This window comes from Pantherophis guttatus, chromosome 2 (genome assembly GCF_059756535.1).
Source record: "Pantherophis guttatus breed Tessera chromosome 2, ASM5975653v1, whole genome shotgun sequence".
NCBI classification, from domain to species: domain Eukaryota; kingdom Metazoa; phylum Chordata; class Lepidosauria; order Squamata; family Colubridae; genus Pantherophis; species Pantherophis guttatus.
The window spans coordinates 291,711,302-291,737,253 of NC_142064.1; the positions used below are offsets into that span (position 1 = coordinate 291,711,302).

General features: G+C 52.0%; 2 protein-coding genes across 2 annotated transcripts in view; both read right to left on the reverse strand.

The window, feature by feature from the left end:
- Nucleotides 1-4,253: 4,253 nt before the first annotated feature.
- Nucleotides 4,254-6,473, reverse strand: LOC148116164 (H-2 class II histocompatibility antigen, I-E beta chain-like). Its single transcript, XM_087885409.1, has 3 exons — nucleotides 6,403-6,473; nucleotides 4,401-4,768; nucleotides 4,254-4,309 (listed from the first exon to the last, which is right to left on the reverse strand). Exons 1-3 carry the CDS (start codon nucleotides 6,471-6,473, stop codon nucleotides 4,254-4,256), a joined length of 495 nt encoding a protein of 164 aa, XP_087741535.1.
- Nucleotides 6,474-10,162: 3,689 nt separating this feature from the next.
- LOC148116165 (rano class II histocompatibility antigen, A beta chain-like) overlaps nucleotides 10,163-25,952 on the reverse strand; it is a 41,951-nt gene continuing 26,161 nt past the window's right edge. Inside the window, exons 4-5 of the mRNA XM_087884954.1 lie at nucleotides 11,343-11,366; nucleotides 10,163-10,543 (exon numbers count right to left, since the gene is read on the reverse strand). Of these exons, the coding sequence (XP_087741080.1) occupies nucleotides 10,530-10,543; nucleotides 11,343-11,366 (38 nt within the window). The 3' untranslated portion in view covers nucleotides 10,163-10,529. The remainder of the gene's footprint in view (nucleotides 10,544-11,342; nucleotides 11,367-25,952) is intronic.

The window sequence follows — 25,952 nt, forward strand, 5'->3', positions numbered from 1 at the left end:
AGTGCTCTTCTAAAGACAGCCGTGAGTCCAGGAGGACGCCCAAGTTGCGAGCCCTCTCCGTGGGGGCCAATGATTCGCCCCCAATAGTCAGTGATGGCGTCAACTGACTATATCGGGACGTCGGAAACCACAGCCACTCAGTCTTGGATGGGTTGAGCCTGAGCCTGTTCCTCCCCATCCAGATCCGTACGGCCTCCAGGCACCGGGACATCACTTCAAGGGCATCGTTGGGGTGATCCGGGGTGGAGATGTACAGCTGGGTGTCGTCAGCGTACTGATGGTACTCCACCCCGAAACCACGGATGATCTCGCCCAGCGGCTTCACATAAATGTTGAACAGGAGAGGCGAGAGGACCGACCCTTGCGGCACCCCACATATGAGGGGCCTCGGGGTCGACCTCTGTCCCCCTGTCAACACAGACTGCGACCGGTCAGAGAGAAAGGAGGAGAACCACCGCAACACAGTGCCTCCCACCCCCAACTCTTCCAACCGGTGCAGCATGATACCATGGTCGATGGTATCAAAAGCCGCTGAGAGATCTAACAGGACCAGGACAGAGGAGCACCCCCTGTCCCGAGCCCTCCAGAGATCATCCACCAACGCGACCAATGCCGTTTCCGTGCTGTACCCGGACCTGAAGCCCGACTGGAACGGATCCAGATACGTCGTTTCATCCAGGTGCTGGGGGAGCTGTTGCGCGACCACACTCTCAACAACCTTCGCAACAAAGCGAAGATTGGAGACCGGACGATAATTTACCAACATTGCCGGGTCCAGGGAAGGCTTCTTGAGGAGAGGCCTCACCACCGCCTCTTTCAAGGCGGCGGGAAAGTCACCCTCACTCAGCGAAGCGTTTATAATCCCCTGGAGCCAGCTTCGTGTCACTTCCCGGGAAGCCAGTACTAACCAGGAAGGACACGGGTCCAATAAACAAGTGGTCGCGTTCAGTCTACCCAGAATCCTGTCCATGTCCTCAGGGGTCACAGGATCAAACTCATCCCAGATAACATTCTCAAGACCTGCCCCTGTCTCTCCCCCTGAGACTACCCAGTCGGAGTCCAAATCTTCCCGAATCTGAGTGATTTTGTCATACAGATACTGAACAAAATCCTCGGCTCTACCCTCCAAGGGGTCCTCCCGCGCTTCCTGGTGGAGCAGGGAGCGGGTCACCCTAAAGAGGGCGGCCGGGCGATTATCTGATGACGCAATAAGAGCAGCAAAATAACTACATTTCGCTGCTTTTATCGCCACTAAGTAATTCCTAATGTGGGATCTTACTAGTGTCCGGTCAGATTCAAGAAGACTGGCCCTCCAACTACTCTCTAGGCGTCTTTTCCGGCGCGTCAACTCCCTCAGCTCCTCGGTAAACCAAGGAGCCAATTGAGATCGGCGCCGGGTCAGAGGCCGCAAAGGCACGACCCGATCCAGAGCACCAGCAGCCGCCCTATCCCAGGCGGCCACCAGGTCTCCAGTCGAGGCGTGTGCCAGAACCTCAGGAAATGGCCCAAGCTCCGTCTGGAATCTGTCAGGTTCCATCAGGCGCCTGGGGCGGAACCATCTGACCGGCTCCGCCTCCCTGCGGCGGGGTGCAGCGGTTCGAAAGTCGAGACGAAGGAGAGAGTGATCTGACCATGACAAGGGTTCAGTAACTATATCCCCTATATCAAGATCCCTCAACCACTGTCCAGAGACAAAAACCAGATCCAGCGTGTTTCCCCCTGTGTGGGTAGGGCCATGAATTAACTGGGTCAGGTCCATAGCTGTCATGGAAGCCATGAACTCCCGAGCCATCTCTGACGTCTCACCCACGGACGGCAGGTTGAAATCCCCCATAACCATAAGCTTAGGGGTATCAACCGCCACCGCGGCGATGACGTTGAGTAGCTCGGGCAGGGCTGTTGCCACGTGGCAGGGAGCCAGGTACGTGATCAGCAAACCCATCTGAACCCCATGACCCCATTTCACAAAAAGGGATTCACAGCCGGCCGTCTGAGGAACAGTGGCCTCCCTCGGTCTCAGACCTTCTTTAATGATAACCGCTACCCCCCCGCCCCTCCCCTGTGACCTCGGCTGATGGAATGCTTGGAAACCTGGCGGGCACATTTCAACGAGGGGAACCCCCCCCTCCTGGCCCAACCAGGTCTCCGTAATACCTGCCAGGTCCGCACCCCCCTCCTGAACAAGATCACAGATGAGGGGGGCTTTATTTACTACGGACCTGGCATTGCACAGCATCAGCCGAAGGCCTGGGTCCTGAGGGTCTATGCAACCTGAGGAGCGAGTAGAGCCTTGGGGGCCGGAGCACGCCACCGCTCGTAGACAGCGAGTGCGCACTCCCCTAACACGATATGGCCCCCTGCTCCCGCCATATCTACCCCTCCCACCTACAGTACTGATGTTCAAAAAACTATCCGGACAAGCTCTAACCCCCCCCTCGATCCCGGGTCCTCCATCCCCCACACCACGCTTCACTGCCAGACCCGACCCTCCCCCTTGTGGGTTATCCCCCCTACCCACAGCCCGAATTCCAATCTGACCCTCCCCCTCCCTAGGACCCCTTAAAAATTTGACTAAAAATTTTGTTAAAAAACCCCTCAATCCCCTCGTTTTCACATGCCACCTCTCTGGGTCCCAAAACCCTTCCTTGAGGTGGGCCCTCGATAGTGAGGAGGGCCACATCTGCGAGAAGGGGGAATCTCGCAGCGCAAGAAGATCTGCAGTCGTATACATCTCCAAAATGCAGCGATGGAGGCCCAAAGCTCAGACAGGGGACTTCACAAAAGATGTAACACAGCCAATTGAAATTCAGGATGAATATTTTGGATTTATAATAAAAATGCATTCTATTTATGTGGATGAAGCTTGTGAGCAGCTAAAGGTTTTTCACAAAACATCCAGAGATTTTGGTCCTGTCCCTGAACCAGAGGAAGGAAGGAGGGAAGGGAGGAAAAGAGGAGGGGAGGATGGGCTTTGGGGTCTTTGGGCAGCTGATGAAGCTCCTTTCCCTGAAGGGAAAATCCCCCCAGAGACCCCCAAAAGGAGGGAGGAGGGAGGGAGGCCCTGAGAGGCCCACAAAAGAGACACACTCACAACACCAACACAATTGGCACTTGGGGCACTTTCGGAGGTTATGAAAAATCACTAGATAAATGAATAAAAGTGGTGAAATCTCTATATTAAATATTATTGGAATTTTATTTATTTATTTATTTATTTATTAAATTTTTATACCGCCCCCTCTCCCGAAGGACTCGGAGCGGTGAACAGCCAGAATTAAAAACACACAATACAAATATTAAAATACATTAAAACAAAATTAAATTATTTTAGGCTACTCCAATTTAAAACCCCGTTACCCATAAAATTCACCCAATTAAAATTTTTTTAACCCAGCCCGGCTTGCTGAAATAAAAAAGTCTTCAGGGCCCGGCGGAAGGTCCGGAGGTCCGGGATCAGTCGTATCCCTGGGGGTAGCTCATTCCAGAGGGCGGGTGCCCCCACAGAGAAGGCTCTTCCCCGGGGGGGTCGCCAGCCGACATTGCCTGACAGACGGCACCCTGAGGAGGCCCTCTCTGTGGGAGCGTATTGGCCGGTGGGAGGTTATCGGAGGCAGAAGGTGGTCTCGTAAATAACCGGGCCCTAAGCCATGGAGCGCTTTGAAGATGGGAACCAACACCTTGAAGCGCACTCGGAAGACCACCGGAAGCCAATGCAGCTCGCGCAGGAGAGGTGTCACGTGGGAGCGCCATGTCGCCCCCATAAGTACCCGCGCGGCCGCATTCTGCACCAGTTGGAGCCTCCGAGTGCTCCTCAAGGGGAGCCCCATGTATGAGATATTTATTAAATTTATTTTATTATTTAGTTAATTTATTATTATTCTTTCTTTCTTTAGTTTATTTTATTAGTTATTTATTTTATTTATTATTTATTTATTTATTTAGCTTTTCATTTATTGATTCTTCATTTATTTATTTAATTTTATATATTCGTTTATTTTACTTACTTACTTATTTATTTATTGGATTGAAAAGATGCCGGAGTGGAATTGACTCAGAATGAAGAATAGAGAGAACGGAGACCTGGAGAGAAAGGATTTTTTTAATCCCAAAATCCCAAAGGCCCCAGAGGGGGAGGGAGCCCCCCCTATTGGCCTTCTGAAAAGGGGTCCCAATGGGGCTCTGGGGATTTGCTGGGGGGGGGGCGGAGAGGGGGAGGCAGCCTGAATCCCCTGAAGCCTTTCAATTAAGTCTCTTCATTGATTTTTCCACTGAATTTGAGTCATCCTTGCTTTTGAAATCACCACTAAATCTTCATCCGGGAGAGTCTCAATCAAGGAGAGGAAAAGGGGGTCCCCTCCCCCAAACTCCCCCCCAAACTCTCCCCCCCCCCACGAACTCACCTCTCCGGCCAACCACCCGCTCCTCCCTCTTGGGCGCCTCGTAGTTGTACACCCTGTAGTTGTACCGGCAGAAGGAATCCACTTCGGCCTTCCGGTAGCGCAGGAGGCGCTCATCCCTGTTCCACTTGTCCGCAGTCCCCTTCCCCAACTCCGTGACGGCCACGTACTTCCCGAGGTCGCTGTCGAAGCGGAGATATTCCTGCCGGTCGTAGAAGTAGCAGTCCAGGTATCTCACCCGCTGCGTCCCGTTGAGGAAGCGGCACTCGCACTTCTGCTGGTAGAGGAAATGGGCTGCGAGGGGGAGGAAGGCCGTCAGGAGGGACTCCAGGGCCCATCGTTCCCAGCCGCTGGGAGAGGAGGAGGGGGATCTATGCGGGAGGGGGGAGTTGCGGGGGACCTTCCGAGAGAGACTGGGGGAAGACGCCCCCTGGAGGAGGGAGCAGGAACTCTCTCAGTCCCAGAGAGGAAGGGAGGCTTCCTGGGGGGTCTGGAGGGGGGAGGGGAGGGAAGAGGGGGAGGGGTGGGAAAAGGCAGGCAGAAGCTCAACCGGTCCAGCGATCCCGTTCAGTCTCTGCAGGGAAGGTTGGATCTCAAGGGGCAGGAAGGATGGGGGGGAGGGGCTGGAGGGAAAGTAACGTCCATTCCCCCCACTCTCTCTTCCTTCCTGGGGAGGGGATCTGGGGAGGGGCCACAATGAGGACATCTAGACCGACTCTCCTGGGGTCTCCCAGCCCTTCAACCCCCACCTTCCCTCCGTCTCTCCCCTCCTTTCTTCTTCCCCCCAATCTTCAGCCCAGCTCCTTCCCTTTGACGGCTCCTGATTCCTCTCCCCCTCCCCAAAAAGACCCTGCAGTGCAGCCCCCCCCCCGAAGAGCCTCTCAAAGGGAGGGCCTCCCGCTCCCTCCTTCTCCCTCACTCCCCCCTCTCCTCCAGGGGGATTATGGAGGTTCTTGGTCTCCTCCCCAAATTCAGGGTCTCCCCATGAAGGGCCCGAAGCCCCCCTCTTGCCTGACCTCCAAAGCCTCAAATCTGAGATTCAGGAGAAAAAGTGAAGTTTTTGAAGAAGGAAAAAGACTTTTGCTCAAATGTCTTTTTTCCCTTCTGGGGCTTCAGGGCTGAAAATGCCTCAGTTTCCCTCTTTCGCTTTTCCTCCCCTTCCTCTTTCCCTGCAGCCCCCTCCCACCCAGGCACAGGAGAGGCCGCGACCCCCACCTGGGCTACATGGGGGAAGGGTTAGGATTAGGGTCCCTCTCCGTCCTCCTGGGGGGGCTGTGGGGAGGAAGGGGGAGGAGACCACGCAGAGATCGAGGCTGCTGGAGGCTTCCTTCCCCCTTCCCAGCCCCCTCCTCCCCCGCCCAGCCCCCTCCTTACCGGGGGTCTCCTCCCCCCCTTCGCTCCCGGGGATCCGGGCCAGCGCCCCCAGCAGCAGCATCAGGGGGACCCCAGGAAAAGCCATGGAGGCTCCCCACAAGCGCCCCAAAGGGGGGAGAAAGACGCTCCCAGCCCCAGAGGAGGAATCGGAGGGTCTGGAGGGGGGAGGAGTTTTCCTCGGACTTCGGAAGAGGGAGAGTCCAGAAGAGCAGGAGGACCAATGGGAATCCTGCCTCCTGCAGCGTCATCGGTCTCCGGGCAGAGCCTCCCTTGACTTCGCCCGATGCAGGAGAGAGTTCGGCGCAGAGAGAGAAGCGGAGAAAGTGGGGGAGGGGAATCCCTTCAGTCTTGGGGGGCTGCAATCTGGGGGGTCTTTCATGCCAGCTCCGGAGGAGAATCTCCTCTTCCTTTTGCCCCCCCCAATTATCCTCCAATCTCCAATCTAGTCTCTGTTTTTATTTCTTCTGTAAGTAAATATTAACCATTTCTATACCAACAACTTCACTTAATCAGTAAATCCCAGAAGTCCAGATTTCATTTTTTTCTGCCCAAAGCCCAGAAGGGGCTTCCAGGTAGAAAAACAGCTGGAAATCTCTTCTTTCAAAAAGTTTATTTCTCCATCTCTGCCCACTTTTTCATTCCATCACTTCCTCCATCCTGGAGGTTTCTTTCCATGGAAGGAATTCTTGCTGCCGTCAGCATGTCCAGTAACAGAGACTCTGGACTCTGCAGGGGGTGGGGATGAGCTGGTGACTGTGGACACACACACACACACACACTGACCCCTCCCCACATTTCCTGGCCCCCAGGTGAAACCCCCAGGGAAGCCTCTGACCTTTGACCCCCTTCCTTCCTGGCCCAGGGGCTGCCGGAGGGGAGGTCTGACCCCCAGCGCTGTGGGGTTCAGGTCGGTTTGGGTTCCAGAATGGCTGCTGTTGAGCTCAATGGGGGGGGGGGTGAATCAGAAGGGGGGGAAAGAATCTCCCCCTGAAGGACTGCTGGAGCGGAGCCTGTCGGGGGTTCAGCCCAGAGTCTGGAGGGTCTCCGGCTGCTTCCTCTTTTATGGACAGTCCCAGCCTTTCTTCCCCCTCCCCCCACAAGCAGGAGGGGGTGGGTGGGTGGAAGGCTGGGGGGGAGGGCCGATGGGGAGACTCAAAGGCTGGAAGGGACCTTAGAGATCTTCTAGTCCAACCCCTTGGCCTCCAGGGATGCAGCCCCCCTCCTCCCCACACAATTCCAGGTGGGGGGGCCGCTCCATTGAATCATTGGTTCTCAGGGTCAGGAAATCCCTCCTGATCCCTTCCAGGTCGGATCCTCCTCGGAGGATGATCCCATTTTCCCTTCTAGGCTGCTCAACCTTCTCTGGGCTTCGGCTTCTGTCAGTTGAGGGGTGATCCCTGGAGACGCTGCCCCACTCCAGGATCTGCTTGTGAGATCCCAAGTGAGCGAGGGAGATCCCAAGGGCAGGAGTGGGAGTCCAGTTGGTCTTCCCCTCCAGGAAGGGTCCCAAGTGGAGTTTCCCCCCACCCAGAGCCCAGCCAAGACCCCCCCGTCCCCCCTTCTCTTCCGGCCCAAGCCCAGAATTCAGGGAGGTCCCCCGTCTGAGCAGTGGCTCTTCCTCCGTCCCCCCCCCAATTCTCAGCCAAAGACCCTCAAGGCATTTTTTCCTCCCTGGAAATTTTGAGGGTGTTTTTGTCCTTAATTCCCTCCAACTTTTGTAGGTGTGTTCATACAAAACGTCTTTTGAAGAGAAATATCGTTTCCAAATAAATGCAGCTTTTCCCTTCTTTCCAAATCTCTGCCGTGATTTGAAATAAACTTTTAAGCTCCATAAATCTCAGAAACATTTTATATTATGAAGGACCAGATTCTCCATTCCTCCCGTTTGTTCTTTGCCAGGGAACTCAACGTTTTGCCTGCAAGGATCCTGAGAGAAAAGGGGATTTTATGGGGAAAGGAATCAGTCCTGGGACTCCCAAGTCCTAAGAATCCAGATTCTGAGATGAATTTAGTTCTTCTGGAGGGGAGTTGGAGGAAACATTTTCCCAAAAGAAGGAGAAGAAAATCCATATCCACGGATATGACGTGTCAGAGGATCTGAGTGGCTTTTCTTCCTTGGAAAAGATTTCAGGATTATTTAGGAAGGATGAATGGAGGGACAGTATATTAAACCGAAGAATAAATTTATAATTTATAGAATAACTTGGAATGTTAATAGAAATCCTGAGGACTTCAGGGATCCTATTTCCTCCACTATAGGATTACAGCCTTTTCACCATCACAGTCAGGAAATCTCTCTCCCCCCCAAACTATCCCAAAAGGAGACCTTCTGTTTCTTCTACTCCTCTTTTACTACATCCATAGAAAAACTTTTTTCTAGTCTTTGCGGGAGATTTGGGTTCCTGTGAGTTACGCAAAGGCGGCTTAGAGAGATCCTGAATTCCGGATCCTGTTTCAAGAGCTTTGGGGGTCCAGAGGTGGCCTGGGTCCTTTCCAGGGATGGGGGGGCTGGAGGGGTCAAACTCCCCCCTGGCCCAGCACCAGCCTCAGCAGCCCAGAGCCAGGTGCCCCCCAGCATCTGCCCCACAGTTGTGTATCTGACACAGCCACTCACACACAGTCAGCCCCAGATCCAGGCAGCCTCTGTGGGGCCTCCCTCCCTCACCTGACCCAGGCAGAACCTCTGGGCCCCTTTCATGCTTCCCCCCCCCAAATATTGTGCTCTTCTCCAAGTTCCCTCTGCCATCCCCAGCTACACACACACACAAATACACACACACAGAGCAGCCCTTCCTTCTCCAGCCCCCAAGAGCTGCAGAGGCGCTTGGGCTTCGCTTCCCCAGCCTGAAGCTTTGGGCTCCTCCGAAGCGGAACTGAGGAACCGGCCAGGATCCAGCAGGCAACAAGCCTCCATTCTCCCTCAGGGACTCCCCTCCTCCTCCTCCTCCGCCCCATGGCTGAGTCTGCAGGTGGGGCAGCCCCTTGGTCCTCTGCCCCATTGGAGGCGGCTGAAGGGGCCCTTCCCCACCACCTCATTATAGCTCTCTGGTCCTTTTCTCCTTCAGTTAAAGCCCATTGAAGGAAGGAGTCCCTGACTTATGACGGCTCATTTAGTGACCTTTCGAAGTTACAATGGCAGTGAGAAAAGTGACTTTTTCCCTAAATATTTTTAAAATATTTTTTATTTTTGAAGATACACTATCTCCTTGTAGAGCCTCCACAGCTTCTGCCGGCCACAGCCTCCCTAGTTCTCTCCTGGGTCCTCTCTGATGAACCTTAAAGGCTTCTCTGCTGACCGGAGCCTCCCAGAGAGAGGATCGGAGGGGCCAGGAGGGGCAGCCTTCAAGGCTCCCTGGGGGTTGGAGAAGGCCCCGTCCAGGGTCTCCCCTCCCCTGGTGGCAAAGGCCCCGTATGGGGGGAAAGGAGGGGGGGCTGCTTCCAAGGCGGCCTCTGGTCTGCTGGGTTTCCCAGGAGCCTCTTTCCTCTTCCACCAGGCCCAGAACCTGCCTCCCAGGTGAGGCCAGGGGAGTCCAAGCCCCCCATGACTCTTGGGGGGAGCTTCCTCCGGGCCTCGGCTAATTCACAGAAACTTCCATCTCTTTCCTCTGGTTGGTTGGGAGGCTCCGAATATTCCCCCATCCCTCTTTCCCCCCTTTTCTCCCCTTTTATCTCAACCCAAATGCATTGAAGGAGGTTTTCCTCTTTCTTCTGTTGAGTTCAGTTGGTTATTTCTTATACAGTATATAGAGGCTCAGTCGGAGGGCTGTCTAGGGGCATCTAGAGGTGATGGGGAGAAGGGAGGGGTCTTCCACTCAGGGTTGCCCCATTGAACTCCCCTCCTTTTTCCCACCGAGCAGGTCTTCCCCTCCGTGGCAATGTCTTCTGCACCAGGAACGGCTTCAGATGGATTCCTTGGAGGTCATCTAGTCCAACCTCCTGCTCAGGCCTACACCATTTATACCATCGAGCAGGAGACTCTATACCATTGGAATCTGAGCCCCAAAGAGGGAGGGAGCCATTGGGTGCCAAAATGGGGCAGGACCCTCCAGTTGTGGAGGAGGGAAATGGCTGAAATGGCTGGATGAATGTAGGGGAGTCTCGGGTGCCCCCCAATGGCTCCCCAGAAATGCTCAGGGAGGACGGTGCCTTCTGCCATTCTGCTCCTCCAAAGTGGGCTTGAGGGGAAGCAGAGCAAGGGGGCCTCTGAGCAGAAAGGGGGGTCCTGCCCCTTCGCCTCCCTGGATCTGCCCACCCTCCTCCTGAACCAGTTCTGGCTTCGGACCAAAAGTAGCCTGGATGGTGGATCCAGAGGCAGCGGAGGGAGGAGCCTCCTGCGGGGGCAGCAAAAAGGAAGAGGAGGAAGAGGAAGGAAGGAAGGAAGGATTCCAGGGTTTTCTTACATCTGAAGTTTATTCTTTTATACCAAAGCGAAGGGAAGGGAAGTGAGTGGGAGGGAGAATAATGTAGATGAAGCTGCTGTGGGTTCAAAGCCAGGAGAGTTGAGGGGTCTGAAGTGACAGGTCCACCTAGCATCCCTGGGGACAGTCTAGATGGTCTCCACCCCTCCCTCAGAAGAAAGAGAGGCCCTGAAAGGAAGCTGGTGTGTATATGTGTGTCTCAGCAGGAGAAGGTCCAGGCTGCCATTCTCCTCCTCCCCCCAAACTGCCACCTTCAGCCTCCGTTTCTCACAGGTTGCAAACAGGACAAAGAGTCTTCAGCTGTTAAATAAAAAATATGCTTTTGCATCAGAGAGCAGGATTAATTCATGAGTGCTGTAGAAAAAGAGATGGGGAAGAAAATCAGAATATAAAGAGACTTTTACTGTAAATAACATATTCTTCTTCCCTTTCATCCCCCACCCCCAAGGCAGACCCACACTGCAGGGGGGTGGTTGACAGGCAGGGACACATAGAGGGAGAATCCACCCATTTCAGGGAGGAAAAGGCTGGGATGCTTCATAGGAAGAAAGAAGACGGGGCTACGATGGGGGTGGCAGCAAAGGAGGTAGAGAACGAGCGAACGCAATGACAGAAGAATACCTGAGATGCTAAGTTCATTATCAGCAATTTAGCTGGGCAGATCTCCTGCCATTTGCTGAAGTGGCCTACAATACCGCAGTGCATAGTAGCATGGGGTGAAATGTAAAATTTGTTACTACCGGTTCTGTGGGCATGGCTTGGTGGTGGTGGGGGTTAATGTGACTGGGTGGGCGTGGCCTAACAGAATGGGTGGGTTGCTTACAAAATGCATGGGGGAATTTAAACCCGGGGTGCTCCCTCCCCAAGGGAGGAATGGCCCCCTCCTTCCCTTCCCTTTTGCAATTTCCCAAAACTTGGAAAAATTCTGGGCAAGATTTTAGCGTTTCTGTGTACTTTTGTTTTTGATTGCAATACATTTTCAGATCTCTGTAAGGAAACGTTGCTCAAAATCCAAAAAAACTGCTCTTATCCACAACCAGGAGATTTTGTTCAGGCAAGGTTTTTTTTTAAAAAAGGAACAATTAAGGAATTTTTAAAAGCCACCTATAACTCTTAGGAGGGGTTGAGATGAGGGGGAAGAGGAGAAACTCACCTGCAGGAGGTTGGATGGGAGTTGCTGGAAGGAGAAAAAGACCCAATCAGGACCCTTCGTGGGCTGGAGGACTCAACGGGACCCCTCCCCATTGATAGCCCATAATAGGTTGCAGGATCTTCATTTATAGCCCCTCAAACAAGAGAAGCTTGATGAGAGGCCTCCCCTAGAGGGTCCCCTCCCCACAACCTCTCCTCCAGCCCCCCAGACTCACCTTTCTTGCTCTTCAGGTAGGAGAAGAGCCCCACAGCCAGGAAGGCCACTCCTATCACGGCCCCCATGATCCCCGTCCAGAGTTTGCTCCTGGCAGAGCTGGAGGAATGGGGTTCTGGGGAAGGAGAAGGAGCCTCACCTGAGCAGGAGGATCAGGCCCACCTTCCCCCAGGAGGGTCCATTCCAGCTCTCCCCATGGGGTGGGTCTCTCCCCCTTCTCAGGGCAGGATGGGGTCCACAGACCAGGAGGGGAGGGAGGGGAGGGAGGGGCTTACCCCACTGGACGGTGATGGGGGCCTCCAGGCTGGCATGCCCCACCTTGCAAGTGTAGACATCCCCCCGTTGGGGCTGGGTCTCCAGCATCACCTGGAGCTGGTAGGTCCAGTCTCCGTTCTGGAGCTCCTCCCCAAAGGCCACGCCCTCCTCCTCCAGCCGCCCGTTCTTCAGCCACTGGACCTCGATCTCCACGGGGTAAAAGCCGGTCGCGGTGCAGAGGAGGATGGTGTTGGGGGAAGAGGGCTCCATCTTGGTGGGGGAGATTGAGACGGTGGGCTTGGCTGGAGGGAAGGAGGGGAAGGAGGCACATGAGAGACACAACAGGAAAGAAACGATGCAGAAGACGGGAAGGAAAGACGCAGCACGAGTCGGATGATTCTTGGTATCTCGTTGAAAATGAAACCAGATTTTTAATTAGGTGCAATACCACAACATTTGTTTGTTTGTTGTTTGCTTAGTAAATTTAGTTATTTATTAAATTTATTTGTCAAAGTTGCCACAACTAACCCAAAGTCTCACAGACACTCTCCTAGCCGTGACTGCCACCTGCTCTCCGGGAGTCCAGGAGAATCTCCAGAATTGCCAACTGGGTCTCTGGGACAATGCAGCTCCACCCAGAAGGAAGTTGGTTAAAGTCCCCCATCTTGGGGCTCCCAACACCCAAAGCCCTTTGGCCTTTCCAGGGTTCAGCCGAAGCCCCTAATCCCCCACTCAGCCCCTCCCCCCACAGCCTCCAGGACCCTCGAGGGGGCAGCCTCAGCATCTCCTGGGTCCCCAGAGGTGGAGATGAAACCTTATCACATCAGCAGACGGAGGAGACCTCCAGCCCTGGTGACGGATGGCCTCACCCAGCGGCTTCATGCGGAGGTTATAGAGGAGAGGAGAGAGGACGGAGCCAAATGTCTCTGGGCAGCCCTGAAGGTGATCAAGCAAGCTTGCCAAGAGAAAAAAAGAAAGAGAAAGAGAAAGAGGAGAGAGGAGAGGAGAGGAGAGGAGAGGAGAGGAGAGGAGAGGAGAGGAGAGAAGAGAAGAGAAGAGAAGAGGAGAGGAGAGGAGAGGAGAGGAGAGGTGAGGAGAGGAGAGGAGAGGAGAGGAGAGGAGAGGAGAGGAGAGGAAATCTTTGTCCCAATTTTCTTCGGTGTTTCAATCACTTTTCAAAAAGTTTTATTTGGAGAGAGAAAATTTCTCCTTCCACTTTTTCTTTTCTCCCTTTAGGATCCACAAGATACACAAAAAAATTAGCAGAAGATTTCAGGGCGAAAAGTGCAAAGTGTGATGTGGCTTCAAAACCCCCCAATTTTAGGCAGCCTCAATAGAAAGAGGCATTTTGAAGGAAAGGCCAAAGGAGCCAATGGGGGGGGGGCAGCCCTTTGCTCCCCATAACTGCCAGAATCCCCTGAAGGAAAAGTTTCTCCCCCACTGAAGATGACAGACCCTGAATCCCCCCTTCAGAGCAGGAAGGGCAGAAGAGTTCTGGGGGATCTCATGATCTCTCTCAAGGATCCTTCCTGGGGGGGATTCAGAGGGAGACCCACCCCAGACCAGGCTCTGCCTGCACCCAGCCGGCCTCCTTCCCAGCCGCAGGGACCGGCCATTCCTGGGGAAGGAGGTGGGGAGGGGTCCCTCTGACTCCCAGAGGGAAGCTTCTGCCCTGGATGAGGGGGGCAGGGAGTGGGGAAGGGATCCAGAGGGGATCTGGGATCTTGATCTCCTCCTTCAGCAAATGCTCCAACTGGCACAACTCTTGGATGGATTAATGGGGGGGGTTCAGTCTGGATGAGACCCCCAAGAGAGTTGACAAGAGATCCATTCCAGCCCAGAGTCCTTTGCTAACCATTTTTTTTATTTCTGTTGAGGGATTTTCTTATTAACAGTAAATTCTATAATGCTTAAGAAGAACCCATTTTTAAATGATTATTTGTAATTCCAACCTGGGATCTGGTCAGGTTTCCACGCAGACAAATAGCAGCATTTCAGGTGTGAGTTGTTTTTATTTTCCAGGAAAATCCCATTTGCCTCTTGGGACATTAAAGGCCTTTGTGGAATTGCTAAAAGAAGGCAGAGGCTTTACAAACTGAAAATGGCCTTTTTTAAAAAAACAGGAAATGCAAATTTGGATGAGAAAAAGACTTTTAGCAAGAAAATGGAAGGATCAGATTTTAAAGCTGCAATTTGATATTTTTAGATTTTTATTTTTATAGCCCATCCCAAACCTCCTTATTTACAAGACTGCAGTGTGAAGATTTTGGGGTTCCAATTTGGCCAGATGGGAGTTGCTGGAGATTTTAATTGAATTGGAAAAAGGTATTTTTTTTCCTTTTAAATACCTACCAAGGGACACAACTTTCTCCCTCGGCCCATCCAGGAATCCAATTTAATAGACAAATAGAGACCTCTTGATTTAAAACAGCAGGAGGACAAAGTACATTTTATCTGCCCCACATCATGTCATTCAAGATTTCTTTTTGATATCAAGCTTGATGAAGGGGTGGGTTCTAAATTTTTTTACTACCGGTTCTGTGAGCGTGGCTTATTTTGTGGGTGTGGCTTGGAGGTCATGTGACTAGGTGGGCGTGGCTAGCTGGTCAGAGTCATTTCTGGAAGGTCCTCGCACTTACGACCTGACTCATTTGTTTGCTTTTAACACTGATCAGCTGTAGGGCGGCCCTTTGAAGCCCCGCGGCAAGAGTTTAAACAGTTTTTTTCCCTCTAGTCATCAGCTGGGACTCAGGAGGCAGCAATAGATTAGGGGTGGGACCAAATAAAAGGTAAGAATAACGTGGGGGGGAGGGCGAGGGGGGGAAGAACCGGTTCGGTGACGTCATATCGTGACCGCTACCGGCTCGGCCGAACAGGACTGAACTGGGAGGAACCCACCACTGGCTTGATGCCTAATGTAGTAAAATAGGACACAGATATAAATCAGTTTCTTGTAAAAATCAAATCCAGAAAGCACCCACAGGCAGACTGATTCAGCAGGATTCATTAAGTTCTTTATATACATATATATAATTTTGGGGAGGGAAGGTTGGGAGCCTCTCTTGGTGGCCGGAGAAAAGCTTTGGCCTCTCGGGGGAAGGAGACGCCCGGATCTCTCCGGAGAGAAAAGTCAGCTCGGAAGTCAAAGAAAAAGGAAGAGAAAATCCCCCCAAAATGACTCAAGAAACATCCTGTGATTTCAAGTCTCCTAAACTGGAGCCTGACCAACAATTGGCATTTATTTTATTTTATTTTATTTTATTTTATTTTATTTTATTTTATTTTATTTTATTATTTTATTTTATTTTATTTTATTTTATTTTATTTTATTATTTTATTTTTTATTTTATTTTATTATTTTATTTTATTTTATTATTTTATTTTATTTATTTTATTTTATTTTATTATTTATTATTTTATTTTAATTTATTATTAATTAATTAATTAGTTAGTTAGTTAGTTTGATTTATATGCCGCCCTTCTCTGGAGACTCAGGGCGGTTTACAATGCATTAAGCAATAGCCTTCATACTTTTGTATATACCTGCTTAGTTGGGCTTTCGGTCCCCCCCCAAGCGGTGTTCTTTTTTATACAAAGTCAATTTATTGCCCCCACAATCCGGGTCCTCATTTTACCTACCTCGAAAGGATGGAAGGCTGAGTCAAATACACGGGATTTAATAAATATTCCTGGTCTTTTAATAAAGAACAGGAACCCCTGGAGAATTATTGGCCTCTTGTCTGAAGTATTTTCATGGAAGTAAAAATAATACTTTTGATGAAGAAGAAATTATATGAATCACAATGAAATTCAGGATCACCATTTTGGATTTATAACAAAAATGCATTTTATTTATGTGGATGAAGCTTCTGAGCAGCTAAAGCAACAAACCATCCAGAGATTTTGGTCCTGTCCCTGAACCAGAGGAAGGAAGGAAGGAAGGAGGGGAGGGAGGAAAAGAGGAGGGGAGGATGGGCTTTGGAGTCTTTGGGCAGCTGATGAAGCTCCTTTCCCTGAAGGGAAAATCCCCCCAGAGACCCCCAGAAGGAGGGAGGAGGGAGGGAGGCCCTGAGAGGCCCACAAAAGAGACACACTCACAACACCAACACAATTGGCACTTGGGGCACTTTCGGAGGTTATCAAAAATCACTAGAGAAATGACTCAAGTGGTGAAATTTCTATGTGAAATATTATTGGAATGAGAATTATTTCAAGTACTGTGCCAGATGACAAGAATGTTGTGCTCTTTGTAGGGGAAAAATACACTTTAAATTTCATCCAGAAACAAATTAAACAGGTGAATATTATTATCTCCATAAAAATATCCTCTTTGGTAGTAAAAACATTTCCAAATGCATCTTATGTGGCAGCTGAAAATCCTCCCAGGTTTGCAGGGAAGAATTTAGAAGTGAAAGTGAGTTTTGCCTCCAGACTGAATATGTGGAGAGCAAAATCTCTGCAGGTTCCCCTAAAATATTGAATAATTTCCAGAAGGAGCAAATGCTCCAAGAGGCTTTTCTCTCTTAGGATCTGGAGTTTTCCTCTTATGGAAAAAAGATCTTATTGGATTCTATGGTGAGACGTTATTTTTGGAGAATCTCTGGAGTTAAACTTAACCAGTTCTTAAGTGATGATGCTTTCAAGACTTCTCTGATTTGAATATAGGAATATAATTTCCCTGGAAAGGCCGAATGGCAACAAGGGCAGCTAAAATCATTGATTGGCCTCTGAAACCCCATCAGTGGATAGAAATAGAGAAGATTTTTATTAGACAAAGAAATAAAATGAGAAAAAGAAATGTAGGCAACATTGAAGGAAGCTGGAAGGGAGAAGGAAAGAATCGGAGGCTTCAGGGCTGAATGGAGGCCCAATTTCTTTCTTATGACCCCAAATTCAGTTTTAAGGCTTGTGGGTGTTTTTGGATTCTCCCCCCCAAATCAGGAGCCTCCCCAGGAAGGAAGACGGAAGCGATCAGGGTTCCTCTTATTGGGGGTTTTACATCTCAGTTTAAGCATTGAACCGTGATTACAAATTCTAGGCTGCTTCCGTTACTCATTTCTTTCTTCATTGGATTGAAAAGCTGCTGGGCTGGAAATGACTCTGAATGAAGAAAGACCAAAAAAAGAAGGAAATAAAAAAGGAAGAAAAAGAAGCAGAAGATCCATATTAAGGGGACAAGCAGGATTGAGCAGGAGAGAGAGAGAGAGGGACCCCCCCCCAAAAAACATATCTGGATGGATTTTCTTGTGGGGGGGGGGAATGGATCCAAGGGATCCCAGACAGGAGGAGAGTTTGGAGCCTGGGAAGAAGATTTTGTCCATCTGAGAGTGCAGAATAAATAAATAAATAAGGAGTAAAAGCTGCATCCGGGAGGATCGAAAGGAATGAAAGGAAAGGGGGGTCCTGGCCTCCCCCTCCCAGGGAAGAGCCCCCCCTCCCTCCCTCCCCCCAGGCTCACCTCTCCGGCCAACCACCCGCTCCTCCCTCTTGGCTGCCTCGAAGTTCAACAAGTGGTAGTTGCGGCGGCAGACGGAATCCACTCCGGCCTTCAGGTACTGCAGGTACTGCTCGTCTCTGTTCCACATGTCCACATCGGGCTTCCCCAGCGGAGTGACGGCCACGAACTTCCCGAGGTCGCTGTCGAAGTAGTCGGTCTCCTGCCGGTCGTAGAAGCTCCTGAACAGGAGCCGCACCCGCTGCGTCCCGTTGAGGAAGCGGCACTCGTACTTCTCCTGGTGCAGGAAATGGGCTGCGAGGGGGAGGAGGAGGAAGGCTGTCAGGAGGGACTCCAGGGCCCATCACTCACAGCCGTTGGTAGAGGAGGGGGCGGGGTGGGGGACCTTCCGAGAGAGACTGGAGGAAGATGCCCCCTGGAGGAGGGAAAGGGAACTCTCTCAGTCCCAGAGAGGAAGGGAGGCTTCCTGGGGGGGGGGGTCTGGAGGGGGGGAAGAAAGAGGGGGGAAGGACCTCCTCCAGCCTCCCAGGGTGGAAAAAAGCAGGCAGAAGCTCAACTGGTCTCTGCAGGGAATGTTGGATCTAAAGGGGCAGGAATTGGGGGAGGGGTGAGGGCTGGAGGGAAATTGACGTCCATACCCCCCACTCTCTCTTCCTTTCGGAGGGGATCTGGGGAGGGGCCCAACGAGGACATCTAGACTGACTCTCTCGGGGTCTCCCAACCATTCGAACCCCCACTTTCCCTGGGTCCCCCCAGCTTCTCTTCTTCCCCCGAATCTTCAGCCCAACGCCCTCCCTTTGGAGGATTCTCGGGGATCAACCTTGTTTCCTCTCCCCCTCCCCCAAAAGACCCCCTGCAGTCCCCAGGGTCACGTCAAAGGGAGGGTCTCCAGCCCCCTTCACAAAAGGGAGCCAGTCTCCGAGGAGCAACTCAGACCCCCAACATCCTCCTCCCTCCCTTCCCCCTCCCCTCCAGGGGGATTATGGGGCTGGGGGGTTCTTGGTCTCCTCCCCAAATTCAGGGTCTCCCCCAGAAGGGCCCGAAGCCCCCCTCTTGCCTGACCTCCAAAGCCCCAAATCTGAGATTGAGAAGAAAAAGTGAAGTTTCTGAAGAAGCCCAAAGACTTTTGCTCAAATGCCTCTTTTCCCTTCTGGGGATTCAGGGCTGAAAATGCCTCAGTTTCCCTCTTTCGCTTTTCCTCCCTTCCTCTTTCCCTGCAGCCCCCTCCCACCCAGGCACAGGAAAGGCCGCGACCCCCACCTGGCTACATGGGGGGAGGGTTAGGATTAGGGTCCCTCTCCGTCCTCCTGGGGGGGGAATGTGGGGAGGAAGGGGGAGGAGACCACGCAGAGATGGAGGCTGGTGGAGGCTCTGGGGACCCATCGGCTTTCTTCCCCCTTCCCAGCCCCCTCCTCCCCCGCCCAGCCCCCTCCTTACCGGGGGTCTCCTCCCCCCCTTCGCTCCCGGGGATCCGGGCCAGCGCCCCCAGCAGCAGCATCAGGGGGAGCCCAGCCAAAGCCATGGAGGCTCCCCACAAGCGCCCCAAAGGGGGGAGAAAGACGCTCCCAGCCCCAGAGGAGGAATCGGAGGGTCTGGAGGGGGGGAGGAGGTTTCCTCGGACTTCGGAAGAGGGAGAGTCCAGAAAGAGCAGGAGGACCAATGGGAATCCTCCCTTCTGCAGCGTCATCGGTCTCCGGGCAGAGCCTCCCTTGACTTCGCCCGATGCAGGAGAGAGTTCTGCGCAGAGAGAGAAGCGGAGAAAGTGGGGGAGGGGGATCCCTTCAGTCTTGGGGGGCTGCAATCTGGGGGGTCTTTCATGCCAGCTCCGGAGGAGAATCTCCTCTTCCTTTTGCCCCCCCAGCCCCCCCCCCCGATTCTCCTCCACTCTCCCTTTCTCTGGGCACCTGGACTGGAGGGGTGGACTAGATGCTCTTTGAGTTCTCCCAGTGCCCAGAAGGAGCCTAAGCTGAATCAGCCGAGAGTCCACAAGGGAAAAAGTGGATCCAGAGCTCCAGGGGTCCTTCGGGGCTCAGAAGGGGAGGAGGGACCCCCAGCAGCTGCCCTGGATGACAAGGGGGGAGGGGCAGCCCCACAGCCAGCCAGGACTTGGGGGTCACACGCTCCCCCCAATCCGAAGGGAAGCCAGGAAAACCCTCAGCTGACAGTCCCGCAAGAAGAGGCGGAGGGGATCTGCAGGGATCCCTCCTAATCCAGCCGGATCCTCCCCCTTTACGAGGGAATCTCCGTAGGGATCTCTTGGCTTTACAAGAGAAAAGGGCGTTTCCCTTCCTTGAAACACGCGTCTCCCTTGCTCAGAACGTCTGGACGGACCGGATCCTTCAGGTTTCCCGCCCCTGAACCCCGATTGTGCAGGAATCTCCCTCTTCCTCTCTGTGGGTCGGGATCCCCCTTTTCCTTGCAAAGCAGCCCCGGATGAAGATCCTGGAATGAAGTTTGGCTGTTTCTCCTCCGCTTCCCGCTCCTTTCCTCGGAGAACGTCCACATCTTCTCCCATAATGCACCACAATCTCTACTTTCAGCAGAGAAATATATACAGTGACATTGTGGAAGAAATTTTGCCATCTGATTGTGCAGATCCTGATGAGATTTGCCTATTTTGGCTGTGGGACAGGAAGGCCCCTAAAACAAAAGGCTCCGTTTTATGATGTTCCATGAAGATTATAAGGGCATCAAATGGAAAATAAAAGTAATAAGGAAATGGGGAAGGGAAAGGAAGGCGAAGGAGAAGTGGGGGATAAAGGGCAAAAGGAAAAAAGAGAGGAAAAAAACTTCTTCCCAGCACAATAAAATAGAAAGTGAAATTGTACCCTCGGTTTTTATTTCTTTTCTAAGTAAATATTAACCATTTCTATAACAACAACTTAACTTAATCAGTAAATCCCAAAACTCCAGATTTCATTCTTTTCCTGCCTCAAGCACAAAGTCCAGAAGTGGCTTCCAGGTAGAAAAACTGCTGGAAATCTCTTCTTTCCTCTGCTCAAAAAGTTTATTTTGCCATCTCTGCCACATTTTTCATTCCATCACTTTGTCCATCCTGGGGATGGAGGTTTCTTTCCATTTTTGCATATAAGGAATTCTTGCTGCAGTCAGCAGGTGCAGTAATAAAGTCATAAATTTATATTTCAAGTTCCTTGTCCAGGAATCCCGAAAGGAAAACTTCTGGTTTTCAACAGACTCAGAGAGATAAATCACATTTACACCCCATTCGAAAAAGACAATAATAAAGCTCTGAAGGGAAGAAAAAGACCCGCCTCCCCTCCAAGAGGCAACAGATATGCAGGATCCATAAATCTCACAAACATTTTATATTATGAATGAGCCGGATTCTCCATTCTGGCCGTTTGTTCTTTTTTTCTAGTCTTTGGGAGAGATTTGGGTTCCTGTGAGTTACGCAAAGGCGGCTTAGAGAGATCCTGAATTCCGGATCCTGTTTCAAGAGCTTTGGGGGTCCAGAGGTGGCCTGGGTCCTTTCCAGGGATGGGGGGACTGGAGGGGTCAAACTCCCCCCTGGCCCAGCACCAGCCTCAGCAGCCCAGAGCCAGGTCCCCCCCAGCATCTGCCCCACAGTTGTGTATCTGGACACAGCCACTCGCACACAGTCAGCCCCAGATCCAGGCAGCCTCTGTGGGGCCTCCATCCCTCACCTGACCCAGGCAGAACCTCTGGGCCCCTTTCATGCTTCCAACCCCCCAAATATTGTGCTCTTCCCCGAGTTCCCTCTGACATCCCCACCTACATACACACACACACACACACACACACACACACACCGAGCAGCCCTTCCTTCTCCAGCCCCCAAGAGCCGCAGAGGCGCTTGGGCTTCGCTTCCCCAGCCTGAAGCTTTGGGCTCCTCCGAAGCGGAACTGAGGACCTGGCCAGGATCCAGCAGGCAACAAGCCTCCATTCTCCCTCAGGGCAGCTCAGGGACTCCCCTCCTCCTCCTCCTCCGCCCCATGGCTGAGTCTGCAGGTGGGGCAGCCACAAGGTCCTCTGCCCCATTGGAGGAGGCTGAAGGGGCCCTTCCTGACCCCCGAGGAGACCCTGGAGAGCCCAGGGAAGAAACCGATGGAGGGCTGGAGAAATGTCACTCAAAGGACCCACATTCTCCCCCTTGGGACCCTTTGTGGGGAGACCCTCCCTGCTCTCTGGGGAGGCTCTGACGGAGGAAGGACGGGAGGGAAGAGAGGAAAAGGGGGACCAGCATGGAGGGGGAGGGGCTCAGTGGCAGATCCAGAGGGATCCTGAGCTTCTCTTTTGGGGTTGTGGCTACTCCTGCCAACTTAGCCTCCTCTGCAAATCTGACGAGTTCCCCCTTTCCCCACTTGGGACTCCAGGACTCTGACTTTGTGGCTTCTCTCCTTGAGATTTATATGGATTTTGATATTGTTTCCCAGGATGATTTGATTGCTTCTTGTGCCGTATGACTGTCACTGGGTGTTGTGCCCTCTGATTCTGGATGAATGTATCTTGCCTTTTAGAACAGAACAGAACAGAACAGAACAGAACAGAACAGAACAGAACAGAACAGAATTCTTTATTGGCCAAGTGTGATTGGGGACACAAGGATTTTGTCTCTGGTGCATACGCTCTCAGTGTACATAAAAGAAAAGATACATTCGCCAAGAATCATAAACTACAACACTTGAGGATAGTCACAGGGAACAAATAAGCAATCAGGAAACAATATCAATATAAATCCTAAGGATACAAGCAAGAAGGTTACAGTCATACAGTCATAAGTGGGAGGAGATGGGTGGTGGGAACGATGAGAAGATGAATAGTAGTGCAGACTTAGTGAATAGTTTGACAGTGTTGAGGGAATCATTTGTTTGGCAGAGTGATGGCGTTGGGGAAAAAACTGTCCTTGTGTCTAGTTGTTCTGGTGTGCAGTGCTCTATAGCGTCGTTTTGAGGGTAGGAGTTGAAACAGTTTGTGTCCAGGATGTGAGGGACATGCAAATATTTTCCCAGCCCTCTTTTTGACTCGTGCAGGATACAGGTCCTCCATGGGAGGCAGGTTGGTAGCCATTGTTGGTGGAATTGGCATCGCTTGGCTCGGCCCCTGGGATCTCTTGCTGCCTCTGGGTGGCCTCTGGCTGCCAGGGTGTAGCTGGATGGAAACCCCCTTCGATGTTCTCCATCGGCGATTCAGGCTGGGGCTGAAGTTCTCCTCCGTTGGAGGCCTCTGGTCACAACAGGGGAGCTTCTCTCACAGGTTATTTTGGAGGGCATCTCGCCTTTTCAGCAGCTCCTGGAGTGGATTTCTGCTACCATTCCCTCTGCTACCATTCTGTGGAAATTGGGATCGTAGAAACACCCAGGAGCATAGAAGAGTCCAAAGGCAGATGCAAGAATAAATGTGATAAATGTATTTATTCATATAACAAAACATATTAACTATATACAAAGGCTGTCTTAATATCCATTAGGATAGGGGGCACACAGCGTGTGTGTCTACCCTTATCAAAGATCATGTCTCCTGGAGAACAAACGTAAAAGAGAGCATGGTGGAAAGGTTAGAGAGGGTTTTATACTCAGGGTAAGCCCCTCCTCTCCACATAGGGGTGGGGGCACTTTCTGCCTCCACTAGTGTCTGTATGATACATGTGCTTGCAAATACTTGACACTAACCTTTTCCCCTCTCTCTGGACAAGAGGAATTGGGTTCCCACGAGGTCTCCCAAAGGGCAGGAACTGAGAAAGGGGGGAGGGGGAGAGATCCAGGGAGAGGAATGGGAAGTGAATCTTTTGAGGGAGGCGAGTTCGAGGAGGGCCTGGAGCTTCTCCCTCCTTGTCTTGGAGGAGTTTCAGCCTCTACAGCAGCCCAGAGGCTTCCTGGTGGTCTCCCATCCTCAGGCTCACCAGGCCCATCTCTCTCAGCTGGGTGAGGGCATCGGAGGCTGGGCAGCTGCCAACTGTTGAGGGCTGAGGATCAAATGCCAGCTAATGGTTGGAGATGCCAGATCAGAGCCCCCCCCCTCTCCCACCTGCAGCAGGCAGACATCCCACAGGGCGCCTATCCTGAGGCGGCCTGGATCCTCTCCTGGGATGGGGGGAGGGGCAGCACCAGCCTCAGCCGGCCAGAACTGGGTCCCCTCCTGCAGCTGAAGGAGGCGGCAGAGTCCGAACCTGCCCCACAATTGTGTGTTTGGACACAGCCAGTCTCACAAAATTGGCCCCAGATCCAGAGAGACTCTGGTGGGATCCCATCACTCTCCTGATCAAAGCAGAACTTTCCCCTCCCCCACAAGACTTTGATTCTCTCTCGAGTTCTTCCTGATACCCCCCACCCCTCACACACACACACACACACACACACACACACACACACACACACACACACAGAGCAGCCCTTCCTTCTCCAGCCCCCAAGAGCTGCAGAGGCGCTTGGGCTTCGCTTCCCCAGCCTGAAGCTTTGGGCTCCTCCGAAGCGGAACTGAGGAACCGGCCAGGATCCAGCAGGCAACAAGCCTCCATTCTCCCTCAGGGACTCCCCTCCTCCTCCTCCTCCGCCCCATGGCTGAGTCTGCAGGTGGGGCAGCCACAAGGTCCTCTGCCCCATTGGAGGCGGCTGAAGGGGCCCCTCCCCACCACCTCAGTATAGCTCTCTGGTCCTTTTCTCCCTCAGTTGAAGCCCATTGAAGAAAGGAGTCCCTGACTTATAACGGTTCATTTAGTGACCGTTTGAAGTTACAATGGCTCTTCGCCCAATATTCCTTCTTTTTTAAATATTTTTTAATACTTTCATGTAAATACCTGTTTTGATTTTTGTTGTATGTGACACAGAGTCACTTGTTGTGAGATGGGTGGCTACATAAATTTGATAGATAGATAGATAGATAGATAGATAGATAGATAGATAGATAGATAGATAGATAGATAGACAGACAGACAGACAGACAGACAGACAGACAGACAGACATATAGTGTAGATGGATGAATGGATAGATAACTCCAACCCTTATATTTTGAATATAAGCAGAGACAGTAGAAGCTTATTCGTTCCCATCAGTGTCTTGTCCATTCGTTGCAGCCTCTTTAAATACCTTCCAATTTCTGCCCTTGAAGGAATCTCCCCGTAGAGCCTCCATGGCTTCTGCTGGCCACAGTCTCCCTAGTTCTCTCCTGGGTCCTCCCTGATGAACCTTAAAGGCTTCCATGCTGACCGGAGCCTCCCAGAGAGAGGATCGGAGGGGCCAGGAGGAGGAGGGGGAGGGGTTGGAGGAGGCCCCGTCCAGGGTCTCCCCTCCCCTGGTGGCAAAGGCCCCGTATGGGGGGAAAGGAGGGGGGGCTGCTTCCAAGGCGGCCTCTGGTCTGCTGGGTTTCCCAGGAGCCTCTTTCCTCTTCCACCAGGCCCAGAACCTGCCTCCCAGGTGAGGCCAGGGGAGTCCAAGCCCCCCATGACTCTTGGGGGGAGCTTCCTCCGGGCCTCGGCTAAGTAACAGAAACTTCCATCTCTTTCCTCTGGTTGGTTGGGAGGCTCCGAATATTCCCCCATCCCTCTTTTCCCCCTTTTATATCAACCCCAAATGCATGGAAGGAGGTTTTTCTTTCTTCTGTTGCGTTTCTAGATCAGTTTGTTTATTTTTTATATACATAGTGCAACTCCACCTCCTCTTTTATTAGGTCTGTTTCTTTGGAGCACTTTAAATGTGAAGATATTAAATGTTGATAGCTGGAAGAGGAAAATGCACATTGGTCCAGAACACACCGTTGTGGCTGAGTGCGTGCAGGCTCCTGTATGAGGTGATCTGCGCTCTGATTGGTTGCTGTGGGTGGAAAGGGGGAGTTTCCCCTTTTCCCGCCTTTTTCTTCCATGGGCTCAGAATGCTGTTTGAGATTTACCTCACAATCTCCCGGCATTCCCGACTATCTTGTCTGCTGTGCATGTAGATGTGAAATACATTTATTTACGTAAAACTACAAGTTTGTGTCCGTGTCTCCCACTTCCTTTGGACAGCTGCTGCCTGATTCCTCCGCATTAAACCTCTTTAGTTGCACCTTCCAATTTTGGGTTTCATCCCATGAAGTTTTGGTGATTGCAACAATGTCACACCTGCCTTTGGGCTCCACCTTCACCCCATTTATTCCTCGTACTTTGAGCATCCGTGCAGAGGCATCTGAGTCCCTCTTTGACTTACCCCATATTTGCTTTCTACATCTCCTGCTCTGTCTCCGAGTTTCCCTTCTTTCTCTCCATATTTGGTTGATTCCCCTGAGATTTGAGCTTGGAATTTGCTTCTAAAACTTTGTCTCCCTCTCACTTCAGTCTCACTTTCAAGCCCTTCGGATGAGGCGAGCCGGTTGGTGTCCAAAGCCGACCTTCTGGGTTCTTGTGAGGGGCAGCTCATCCCCTGCCAGAAGCCCCCCGTGTGGGTGTTGTGGACCATGGTCCAAGAATCCCAATATCCCTCCAGAGAACCATCCCCTAAGCCAGAGTTGACTTCCAAGGTGCTGCCTTCCCTCCTTGGATGGTTCCCTTTATTGGGAGAGTGGAAGAGAAATCCCCCTGTGCCCCCAACTCTTTGGCTCCCTTGCCCACCTGCTCCGAGTCTCTTGGCATCGTTTCCAGGGACTTTTTCATTCCTCCCAGCATGAAAGAGGAAAAAGGGACAATATTCTGTGGACTTCATCATTTCTGTAAGCCCCTCAGTCACGTCTTTGATAG

Coding starts and splice junctions, on each gene's coding strand:
- LOC148116164 (XM_087885409.1), bottom strand. CDS start 6,473: ATGCTGACGGCAGCAAGAATTCCTTCCATGGAAAGAAACCTCCAGGAT. Junction 4,769..6,402: donor GGAAGTGATGGAATGAAAAA/GTGGGCAGAGAT, acceptor CCTCCCGCATAG/ATCCCCCTCCTCCTCTCCCA. Junction 4,310..4,400: donor GCGGGTGGTTGGCCGGAGAG/GTGAGTTCGTGG, acceptor TCCCGGATGAAG/ATTTAGTGGTGATTTCAAAA.